Genomic DNA, 12,788 nt, shown 5'->3' on the forward strand with positions numbered 1-12,788 from the left:
GAAGTGACGTAACGCGTTGACTACCAATAAGGAGGCCTTCCCTCCCAGGGACCCAGACCCCCAAAGGGGGGAGGGCGTGGCCGCAGGGAAAGTTTGGTGTCCGCCGTTTTCTTTTGCACCTGTACTTTTGCACTTGCTTGGAAATCATCACGTAAACTGTTTACATCTTGGTCAGCCAGGAAAGCTGTCCTTTGGGAGTTCTGCCTACTTATTTCTTTTTTCTAGACTCGAAGCCAGGACCATGCTTTCGGAAATGGGAGGAAAGATGGGAAGGATGGACGCAGGTTTTCTGAGCCTCTCTACCTAGAGCCTGCCAGGATAAACTCAGGTTGGAGCCAACATGTCTAGTAATCTCCGAACCTCTGCTACGTACATCGTTCTCCTTGTTAACACCAGTGTGTATCCAGTATCATAAAGGCAAGTACACACTTCGGAATCAGTTACTTGCCCTACTAATCTGTGAACCTCGGATTTTTGCCTGTAATATAAGAGGTTTTATATGTTCATGACATGTTAGGGTAAACGGAGGTATGGAGACTTCGAAACAGTCTGGTCCCAGGAAGAAAGAAAGTATCCACGTTAACTGTTTCTCTCTGCCATGCTCATTCAGCTCTTAGCTCAAACTCAAGAGAGGCCTTCCTTGACCACCCTAGCTATGGTAGGCCTGGTCATTCTCTACCCCGCTGTCCTATGTAATTTTCTTGAAAATGCTTATCACTCTGAGGTTATGGGGGTTTTTTTTGTTTTTTGGTTTTTGGGGGTTTTTTTGTCTATTTTGTGACCTAGAATAGAAAATAAGCATCATGATGCTGGAATCTTGTCTATTTTGTACATGGCTGTATAAAGAGGCTAAAACAATGCCTGGCAAAAATGAATTGAATGGAATGTATGGTGGTTTGTTTTGAAGTTAATCTGAGTCGCTTATGTATATTACTCCAAAATAACTATCTCAGGGGGAAATTTAGTATGTCCTTAATTTTAAAAAAATCAACAAGTCTTTTATACTAATTAAGTATAACCAAATGAGGAAAGTGAAGAAATTATCGTAAGAATGGTAAGCAAATTTAATTTCCTATGACAAACATAACTTAAAATATTAAGTGGACAAACATTATAAAGAGATGTCCCATAAATGTAGGCTCAGTATTACTAAAAAATCTGAATATTACTGGAAAGTTACTTTCCCTTTCTTGTAATAGATTTTAATAGAAATTCAACATTATGAAGTAAAAATACATAAAGGCTTACCTCTTATGGTAACTGTGTGCAGACATCTGTTAACTTTTATGGATAATTATTTTTGAACAAAACTAATCTCATATTTTGCATTCTTAAAATGGCTCTGGTTTCAACTGTCATTTTAGGCAAGCCTGATCAGAACTTCTCAGGTTTTGTTTTTAATTTGTGCGATAGGATTATTTTTATTTTGTTTACTGTATGTTCTAATCATTTTTAGAAGAAAATATGTTCCTTTTGTGATACAAAACTTTAAAAAAAAATACATTTTGTGCAGAGTTCTTAATTTCCATAACGGCCCACCTGATGTGTAAAATATAATGTTGGTGCACAGTAAAATTTCACCGTGTGTTAATTTTTTCCTGTCCTTCTTTTTCCTGGTATAGTTGAGGTGTAACTTGACTTAGACACTACTATTTGTTATAAACTACCAGTACCCTTGATTTGCCAAATAAGTTTGAAGAACAAAGTGTATCATTCCGTGTTACCTTGTTTAACCCTCACATTGCTGTGTCACATAATAAAGCCTCAACAGACTTGGATTAAAATAACTCTGCAGTTGTCGTGGTATTTATACCTACATATCATGATATACTTATCCTTTTGGAAAGTCTTTGAAACTTCCCCAAGTGCTAAAACTTAAGATAATGTCAGTTTTAGAGTTCCTCAGGGGAATTTCCTTTGACCCTAAATCCCATCCTTACCAAGAGACTTTGCTTTTATGCTCCATTTGAGACACATTCAGCGTTGCCTATACAAAACAGGTAAGATTCTAGTATCATAGGGCTGATTTTCTATTGGAAGAGGCAGCAAATTTATAAATGAACATATTGATAATTTAAAACAGTAATAGCAACGGTAGTAATATTAATCATTTACTAATTGCCAGGCCCTCTATGTACACTGTCTGATTCATAATACTTTAAATAAGTTATAGGTAGATGGAGAAACCAAGGCACAAAGATCTTGCTCTTAAGCACCACTCTTTCTAAGTCAGTGGGTACTTGCCTTTGGAAAAAAATGTGAGGTCTTCTCAAAAGACTCGAATGAAAATGTGGTGTTTCTATTTTTTTTTTTTTTTTTTTCTGGGATGTACGTTAAAAGAGAATTTCCCCAGATATTTTTTACATCATTTCATGTGATCAACGTGGTGTAAAATTGTCTGAGTTTCATGAGGATTCATGATATAGATGCCTAAATACAGGGAACTTAATAAGTCAGATAGAAATAGAAGTAAGAGAGGAGTGAAGTGTCATTTGATTATTACCATACACCATGATTCCTGCAAGGTTTTCCATTAACTCTGAAGAAGTTCCAGCATCTTTCAGAAATTTGCTTGTGCAATTGAGCTGACTACTATTCCTTGGTTTCATCCTGTCTACAGCTTTGGGAAAATAATTCTGATCTTGAGATAAACTTGGCTGGTTATCTGGAAAACTGACTTAGATAATCCATTAAAAATAAAGTAAGTGGCTCTATCATGAGGCTTACCAAGAACACAAATTTAATTTTGAACACACACATATTTGTTGTCATCACGTTTTGGGGATTTTTTTCTTTGCCTCTAGGAGTGGGGAAGGAGGGAGCTTGCCCACCTGAACACTTCAATAAGAAATTGGCCCAGTCTGGCCAACATGGCAAAACTTTTTCTCTACTAAAAATACAAAAATCAACTGAGCGTAGTGGCGCACACCTGTAATCCCAGCTACTCAAGAGGCTGAGGCACAAGAATCACTTGAACCCAGAAGGCGGGGGTTGCAGTGAGCTGAGATTATACCACTGCACTCCAAGGTGGGCGACAAAGTGAGACTCTGTATCGAAAAAAAAAAAAAGCAAGAAAGAAAATGGCTTATAGCCAGGTGCTGGTGGCTCATGCCTGTAATGCCAGCACTTTGGGAGGCCAAGGCAAGAGGCCAGAAGTTTAAGACCAGCCTGGGCAACACGATGAGATCCCATCTGTACCAAACAAAAAACAAAACAAAGCAAAACAAAAAACGAAACAGAAGTGGCTTATACATGGGTAAAAAGAATTATCTGGTCAAACCCCCTCTCTCCTATACAATAGTCAGAAGCAATAAGGGTCTGCACAGACACATTTGGCCTGTAAACGCAAAAATGCAAAAGAAATGAAACATGCAGTTGATATGGTTTCTGACCAGGTTGCTAATCCTCATCTCCATTTTTCAGAGAGGTGAAAGGTTTTTCCACAGTTCACTTAGCAAGAATGTCATAGAAGATGGAATCAGACTCAGGTCCTCTAACTCCAAATCAATTTACGTGGCTGAGTGAGCACTGTAGAGGAGAGAAGAAAGGAGTGGCTTGTTCTTACAGGTTTTCCCTCTGACATTATCCTATGAAATTACTTGTGGGATTTTTAAAATCACAATTATCTTGTCAAATAGCCATTTAGTATTCCACTACCATTAAACTTAGGTTCACTGTTTGCCACTTTCATCCAAGAAAAGGAGAATGATTTCTCCAATGATAACTATATTCCTGGATCATAGCTCTCTTATTCAACACTTCTTAGCTTCTCCAATAAAAGCTCCTACAATTTACCTGGTGTGGTGGAGAAAAAATTACATATACACACATGCACACACACCTTTTCCTCAGAGGGTAGTAAACAAGATTCAGATTACAGCTGGAATAATTGAGTTATTAAATACTCCTGGAAACAAGAGACTGACTGTTTGATAACCTTTATCCTTGAGAGGAATTAAGCTGAGACAGAGCATGGAGATGTAATACTTTTAGAGAGGGTAGCATTTGTGAAGAGTCAATTCTTTCCCCAAAGCCACAGGGGGAGGCAGCAAGAGAAAGTCTTACTAGGTTTTTAAAAATTTAACTTTTTATTGAAGTATAATACACAGAAGAAAACACATAAAGGCACAGCTGTAAGAATTATCACTAGTGAACAAAAACTGTGTAGCCAGTACCCCACTATACAGCAGATGCACCTGACAGCAGTAACAACCATACTCTGACAATGACCCTGTGATCTAAAATGAGTGTGTGCTCAGAATCCCAAATTAAGGAATCAGGAGTGACTAATCCTGAGTTTCACTCCTTATCTATGCAGGACATCTGAACCCCCAGCGCATCCCTTACAACACAGGCAATACAGGGGATCAAGGTCCTTTGCTTTGGGTTAAATGGAGGTTGCTAGGTGGAGTGTGCTAAATGACAATGCTATATAAACTGCATGCTTTTTACAAACAGTAGTGGTTCTTCCATTCAGCCTACTACCACTGGACCATCCCTATATATAAGTTCCCCCAATAAACCCAAGTCTTGTTCGTTGTCTACACGTCTTCTTTGGCCTCTCGGACACAGTGCCATTCCTATTGGAGTCACCAGGTGTCTGGCATGACACCAGCATTGCTACCTTCCTAGAATCCCCTTCTGGTCACTACTCTCCTACCCTGCAAGTATACCATTAATCCTGCTTCTAAGAACATAGATTAATTTTGTCTGTTTAGGGACTTTATGTGCATTAATTGTACAGTATGTGCTCTTTGGTGTTTGGCATCTTTATTTCAACATTATGTTTGTGGGATTTGTCCATACTGCTATGTTCATTCTTACTACTGCAAAAAGGATTCCATTGTGTTAATATCCCACAATTTATCCATTCTACTATTAATGAACATTTGGGTAGTTTCCAGTTGGGGCTATTAACAAATTATGGTCGACACAGGTATGCATTTCTGATGAATATATTCCTAGGACTGAAATTACTGGGTCATAGAGTATGCAAACTCCTAGCTTTAGCAATTACCAACTTTTCCAAGTGCTTGTACCAGTATACACTCTCAATAGTATATGAAAGTTCTATTTGCTCACAACTGCACCAACATTTGCTTCTTTTTTAACTCCCAGTGTCACTCCACCTGATCTATTTTATTTTAACCATTATAGTGAAAGTGGTGTGGCACTGTGATTTTAATTTGCATTTCCTTGACAATAAATGAAGTTGGATGCCTTTTCAAATGTATATTAGCCATTTGGATCTCCTCTTTTTCTCCTATTCAAGACTATTGCCCACCTTTCTTTTAGGTGTCTGTGCTTTTAGTACTGATTTCTTTCTTTTGTTTTTTTGCATTTGTTTTCTTTGCAAATGAGGATAAACAGTTTATCAAGTTATGTAGTCATTTTTTGTCAATTGCCAAAGAAATGACATATCACTATCAGACATATGTATGTGTGTGTGTATATATATACCTGCAGCTAGTTCTTACTGAATGATTACAATGTCTTTTTTTCATTAATTTTTTTGTTTTATTTTGAATGCTTATAATGTAAAAGGGACAACGTATATATCCTTTAACCCTGTATCTACTTTATCATTTAGTTTTATTGTCTAAGACATTTTACACTGAAGAAACAAGTAAAGCTTACACAATTTCTCATGTCACATATCAAGTTAGTTATCAAAAACTGACTGAAAGGATTCCAAAAATCTGTGCCTAACCACACTCCCCATATCTTCTGTATTGATCTACTCATCTTCTATCAATATGTAATTACATTATTAACCTCATCTAGGTCATATAAAGCACATCTATCCCATCTACTTTAATTCTATGTATTGAAGTCACCAAATTTGTAATACCAGCCGTGACATGACCACAGATCTACAGAATACTTTGTATCTCCAATTGGAGGTTTAGTAGATGTCTAAAACTCAGCATCATTCCCTTCACCTAAAGTTTTTTTCTCCTTATCCTCCCTAGGTTAGTAAACGACACCATCATCTACCAGTTCTAAAGTTAACAAAAAAAACTGTCATCCTCAGAGCTTGCAGTGAGCCGAGATCGCACCACTGCACTCCAGCCTGGGCGACAGAGCGAGACTCTGTCTCCAAAAAAAAAAAATTGCTGCCATCCTTTATTCTTTCACTTTCTAGTTTACTCTCATCAGCAAGTCTTACCAATAATACTACCTTCGAATGATCTTCCGATGCAATCATTTCTGATAATTTCTACTTCTCACATGCAGGTCCAAGGCATCACTGTCCCTTGCCTGACTAACTACAATAGTGTCCTAATTGCTTTCTTATTTTTATTTAAGAATAACATATATACAGTAAACTATAAAAATGTGAAGCATATAGCTATATGAATTATGTATTTATCAAGTGTCAAGATAAAGAAAACTCAGCATTCCTAAAGCTTCCCCATGTCACTTCTCAAGCATCCTAAAAAGAAAAAGAAAAAAAAAAAATCCTTTCTTTCTACAGAGGTATCTACTATTCTACCGTTAATCACCATAGACAAGTTTTTACTGCTTTTGAACTTCAGAATTGAACTATACAGTTTGTACTCATTTCTACCTAATTTCAATCACCATGTTGAGATTGGTCCATACTGTTTCACATAGCAAGTGTGCCTTATTTTCTATTATTATGCAGTATCCAATTGTATGATTATAGCACGAGTTTTAGCATTTTGGAAATTCAGATAATTTCCAGGCTTCGGCTATTAAGAAGTAGCAACTAACATTACATTTTTTTTTCTTCCTTGCTTGGTAGAAAAACAGGCTCTTTAACATTTTTAATAAACCTCTCACAAACTGCTGCTCCTAGATTACAAAAAGTCAAAGCCAATTCCTTGAATCTGAACTTCAAGTCACCATAATAGAAACCGGAGCTGCTGCACCTTACATTCTGAAAGGTACTTCAACAAAAGCACATTAAAGACTGTTTAAAACTTCTCGTATTTAAGAAGATCCCTCTTTCCTTCCAATGCCTATGGATAATAATAAAAGGAGAATCTTAAGGGATCTGCTATTGAGTTTGAGAAATTTAATGATTCCAAACTGCAGCCTTAAATATTTCTGTAGAGACTCCGAGAAATTACCTCTCCCTTGTCTCCACTCCCACTGGCTTCCTCAAGCACAGATGCCTGGGACCCTGTGTGACTAGTCAGTCTTACTAGTACCATCATTATGCTTCTCTAAAGGGCTACTAGTGAAACAAGCTGCTTTAATTTATTTTAGTTTTTGCCAATCTTCAGTCCTTAGAAAAGTCTTACAAAAAAAAAGGGTGGGGGAGATGGTTAACTGTTCTAAGGCATTCAACAAGAGGAAATAGGTATCTTTTATGAAAAGGACTTTCAAGTTAAGTCCAGTTTAACTGAAATAACTTTACGGAAAAGTCTCCACATAAAACTCTTAACACCTTACCCCTGGCAGCCGGATAGATGGGATCTATATATATCACGTCTCTTAAACTGCTCTCACAGAAACGGTAGTAAGATACTCTTAACTTCCTTAAGTCAAATCCACATTCGGCCGCGCTGCAACCTGCGGAATTAGCTGAAGGGGAAACAATAAAGGTCCTGCCGGACAGCCATGAGAAGCCCTGGTGCTGCTCCCCGGATGCCCCCGAGCCGAGAAGCGAAGGCCACGCTGGGAATGTCGTCCTCGGAGGCAGAATACGGGGAAGGGATGGTTCTGAGCAGGTGGGCATCATGGAGGCTCCAGATTCTCGTGTAGCAGTCCTGGCCCACTGCCACCACGATTCCCTCTTCCTCGTGCACATGCAGGGGCAGATAGGCGGACTCATTCACGTGACCTTCGTACTGCCTTAAACATTTAGTGGCCCTCAGATCCCACAGCTTGATCTTTCCAGTCATGTCTGACGCCATCAGGCATTGCTCTTCTTGGAGGATTTGCACAGAGGTCACTGCAGAGTCATGGAACAGGCGAGTGGCCCTCCACCCCTTGCCTCGATTTCTACAGCGCAGATCAATGGCAAAGATCTCCCCGGAGCGACAGCCATTAAACAGCAAAGGAGCCGTACTAGCAAATTGCTGGGCCAAGACATCACTGCTGGCACCAAACGACTGCTGGTGTCCCGTCGCCACGTTGGTCAACAGGACCTGCTGAGACAAGCCTGCACTAAAGCAGTGATATGCCCGGGTGTTGAGGGACCAGGCACAGGACCAGGCCTCAGGGATCTGGAAACTGCAGAGCATGCCAGGCTGGTTTACTCTTGTGTGAACACTTAAGAATCGCGACGCTGGGAGCAGCACCGCACAGCTTGGAGCATCTGTAATTCCCTCGAAGCACAGCAGAATGTGAGAGTCCAACTGGTTCAGCGAGGCCCAGCACAGGGACTTCACCTTCCGGTTGGGGACGTAGAGGTTTCTGAGCACGTACACGTGGAATGAAGGGATCTTCAGAGTTCGCAGGCTGATAATGCCGTACTTGGAGCCTTCGACTTCGACCTGGTTCACTACGAAGAGCTGGTCGCTGTTGGTACTCGCCAGAATGAAGTTAAATCGGTCGGTCGCCAAAGAGGAGGGATCCAAGCTCCGAATCTGGACTTTTTTTCTCTCCATGCAGCTCACACGCAGCTCGTTGGCTAAACGGGAGTAACTGGTGACGTTGAGGAAACCTAGCTGGCTTTTTCGGAGCATAGAAGATGCATTAAATCCCATTCTGGCTACCTTTTTCTGCTTGGCCTCCTCCTCGAGGAGTCGCAGCCTTTCCGCCTCCATTTCCTCCTGCGGACTGTTGCTCGTGACAGGAAATTCTTCAGGATGTTCTTTTCCGTGACAGGAAGTTCCGTCCGGGCGTGAACGGAAGTGTTGCTAATTTTTATCTCTGTATTCTGGGAGCAAGTCCTTTGTTGCAGATGTGTATTACAAGTCTCTTTTCCTACTCTGTGGGTTGTCATATTCTCTCAGTGGCGTCTTGACGAAAGTTCTTGATGTTAAATTTTTTCCTTTCTCTTTTTGAGACAGGGTCTTGCTCTTTCACCCAGGCTGGAGTCCAGTGGCCCGACCACGACTCACTGCAGCCTGGAACTCCTGGGCTCAAGTGATTCTCCTACTTCTGCCCTACCTAGCTGGGACTATGGGCTCGAGACACCACGCCCGGCTAATTTTTTTGTAAAGATGGGGTCTCCCTGCGTTGCTGATGCTGGTCTGAAACTCGAGCTCGAGCAGCCTGTCCGCCTCAGCCTCCCAAAGTGCTGGAATTACAAGCATGAGCCCACCGCGCCTTGCCTGTATTTCTTAATTTTTTATTTTTTATTTTGAGATGGAGTCTCGCTGTGTCACCCAGGCTGGGGTACAGTGGCGCGATCTCGGCTCACTGCAAGTTCCGCCTCTCGCGTTTCACGCCATTCTCCTGCCTCAGCCTCCCAAGTGGCTGGGACTACAGGTGCCCGCCACCATGCCTGGTTAATGTGTGTGTATTTTTAGTAGAGACAGGGTTTCACATGTAGGTAGGATGGTCTCAATCTCCTGACCTCGTGATCCGCCCGCCTCAGCCTCCTAAAGTGCTGGGATTACAGGCTGAGCCACCGCGCCCGGCCGCCTGTATTTTTAAAATACAGTTAGAGACCAGAGGGGGCGGCGTGGTGAAACTTTGTCTCTGAAAAAGTACAAAAATTAGACCGGGCGCAGTGGCTCACGCCTGTAATCTCAGCACTTTGGGAGGCCGAGGCAGGTGGATCACGAGGTCAGGAGATCAAGACCATCCTGGCTAACACGGTGAAATCCCGTCTCCACTAAAAATACAAAAAATTAGGGGGGACTGGTGGCGGGCGCCTGTAGTCCCAGCTACTCGGGAGGCTGAGGCAGGAGAATGGCGTGAACCCGGGAGGCGGAGCTTGCAGTGAGCCGAGATTGTGCCACTGCATTCCAGCCTGGGCAACAGAGCGAGACTCTGTCTCAAAAAATAAATAAATAATTATACAAAAATTAGCGGGGCATGGTGCACACCTGTAGACCCAGCTACTCAGGAGACGGGAGGGAAAATCACCTGAGCCCAGAAGGTTGAGGCTGCAGTGATCACCCCACTGCACTCCAGCGAAGCCAGGAGACAGAATAAGACCCTGTCTCAAAAAGAAAGAAAAATAAGTAAATAAATTATGGATTTGTCCAAACTGTCAATTTGTTTCATTAATGGTATCTTTCGTGTTCTGTTCAGGACATTTGTACCTATTACATGATACTAGTAAAGTTTTGGGGACTTCCAAGAGGAGACTGATAGCTCCAGTCCCCATCTGGATGTTTCCTCTGCCACAAAGCTTGCTGACTGTCCCTAGGCTATGAATTTCCAGGAAATTGGAGGACTGGGGAGAGTTGGTAGGGACTACAGAGAAATCCGGTGATATCTGGACTATGGATCCTGTCGGAATCTACAGGCCACAGAGCTGGGATCTCAGAGAGCACATGAGATTGAGGCCAACACACTTGCCATGGAATAACATGAGACAAGGGATTTCTATGTATCAGAAGAATGTGTTTCACCACTGCCAAATGGGAATCAGCTGACAGATGCAGGAAGTCTTGCAAAGGGCTATCAAAGCATAGAGGACTGCTTGATATTGAGTTAATCAGTGGAGCTGTTAGGAACCCCATGCATTCTCACTAACAATGACCTACAGAAAGCACATAGCAACGTGGCGGCAGTCAGACATTTAAGGCATTGCCAGTTTTCCTTCTTAAGCTTCCTGATCCCACCATTGGAAGAGCAGACACATGGAAAAGAGGGTTGCGTGTAAAGAGAATTGGAACTACAGGTCTAGTCTGCTCTGGAAGGCACGGAAGAAGTTTTTGAAATAAATATGAGACTAATATTTTAAATGAGTAGGACCTAATCTCAATACCTAGAATGAAAGTTTTAATAACTAAGGAGGCTGATACTTAGAAGCAATGAAATCTGACAAAATACCAAGTGTAGAAATGATGACTTTCATGCTTATGCCTCTTGAGGTGAGATTCTCAATCATACTGATTACACGTCTTTGTCTATCCTAGTATACTATGGACATTTTTAGACAGGGATTGTTTCTTATCCATTTTTCTATCCTTACTGTCTAGTGTATAATATAGTACATGGGACTTAGGATATAGGTAAGTGAATGAAGGAATGAAAATTATAAGAACTACATAATGTTTAATTCTCCTTTATTTCATAGGCCTCTTCACTGAGAGGAATAAGGGGTTAAGGTTATTTCTGCAAAATCTGTCCAACTTCTGCTCTACAGAGGGAGCTTTCAATCTATTTCCACTTCTTTTTTTCAATTTTTAATGTATGTGGATACATAGTAGGAGTATGTATGGGGTACATGAGATGTTTTGATACAGGCATGTAATGTGAAATAAGCACATCAGGGTAAATGGGGTATCCATCCCCTTAACCATTTATCCTTTGAGTTACGAACAATCCAATTGCACTCTTTATTTTAAAATATACAATTAAATTACTATTGACTATAATCACCCGGTTGTGCTATCAAATAGTAGGTCCTATTCGTCTTTTTTGTTTTGTTTTGTTTTGTTTGAGTCTTGCTCTGTTGCTCAGGCTGGAGTGCAGTGGTGTGATCTCGGCTCACTGCAACCTCTGCTTCCTGGGTTCAAGCGATTCTCCTGCCTCAGCCTCCCGAATAGCTGGGACTACAGGCTCCCACTACCACGCCCGGCTAATTTTTGTATTTTTAATAGACACAGGGTTTCACCATATTGGCCAAACTGGTCTCAAACTTCTGACCTTGTGATCCACCTGCCTCGGCCTCCCAAAGTGCTTGGATTACAGGGGTGAGCCACCGTGCCTGGCCAGTCCTATTCATTATTTAACTATATATATATATTTTTTACTCATTTACCATCCCCACCTTCCCCTTCTTTTTCTGATCAACTAACTTTCCTGCCTTCTCAATAAACATATAATCAACCTTCTAGAAAAATTAAGTCTTTCTCCTTAAATGTTACATGACTTTTTATCTACTGTCTTAAAAAATTATTTCAGCCTTTAGGATTCTTTCCTTCTCTTTAAGGAATTTACATACTCCATTCCCACCATGCCATTCCATTTCCTTCATCCACCTTCCCATTTCTCCACAGGAGAAATTGGAAACGTTCCCCACAACTCTCACAACTCTGCCCCCCAGGTCCCATACTCATCCTGCCCAACCACATCATGTGACCTTTGCAGCAGTGGTTCTCATCCTGGGACAACTGTTGGCAATATCTGGAGACATTTTTAGCTGTCACAACTGGATACTACTGGCATCGAGTGGGTTGAGGCTGGAGATGCTGCTAAACATCCTACAACACACAGGGCGGCCTCTCACGACAAAGAATTATACCCCAAAAAACATCAATAGTGCCACTATTGAGAAACCTTGCTTCTCTCAGAGTTAAAATTCAGAACTGTATATAAAAGGCAAGGCTTACCAGCTTCCACCATGTGTGTGTGTACGTTTTAATTTCCTAAATCTTCACGCATGCCACATGCCTCTTAATACTGATCATTTTTCCCATCCCCCACCTCTGTTCATGTCTGAAGCCACTTCCTCACTTTAGCATCACTGTTGTGAGTCACAGAGAGAAGAACAAGGGGCAACATTCCTCATCTTTTTACTCCAATATCTATACAAGAGGGATAGGGAGGTAAAAAGATAAACAGAGATAGATTCTTACTCTATTCTATTCTGAGCCTCTTGCAAAGTCTTCTTCCAAATGCTTCAGATAGGCTTCACTGCAGCTTATTTGTTCTTACCAATTTCACTATAATTTTTCCCAGTATCTCCA

The 12,788-nt window shown here is 41.2% G+C and overlaps 1 protein-coding gene across 1 annotated transcript; it reads right to left on the bottom strand.

Moving 5' to 3' along the window:
* Positions 1-4,067: 4,067 nt before the first annotated feature.
* On the bottom strand, positions 4,068-9,380 carry DCAF4L1 (DDB1 and CUL4 associated factor 4 like 1). Its single transcript, XM_050791557.1, has one exon. It carries the CDS (start codon positions 8,739-8,741, stop codon positions 7,551-7,553), a length of 1,191 nt encoding a protein of 396 aa, XP_050647514.1. The 5' UTR covers positions 8,742-9,380; the 3' UTR covers positions 4,068-7,550.
* Positions 9,381-12,788: the final 3,408 nt, after the last annotated feature.

Source organism: Macaca thibetana, chromosome 5 (genome assembly GCF_024542745.1).
Source record: "Macaca thibetana thibetana isolate TM-01 chromosome 5, ASM2454274v1, whole genome shotgun sequence".
NCBI lineage: Eukaryota > Metazoa > Chordata > Mammalia > Primates > Cercopithecidae > Macaca > Macaca thibetana.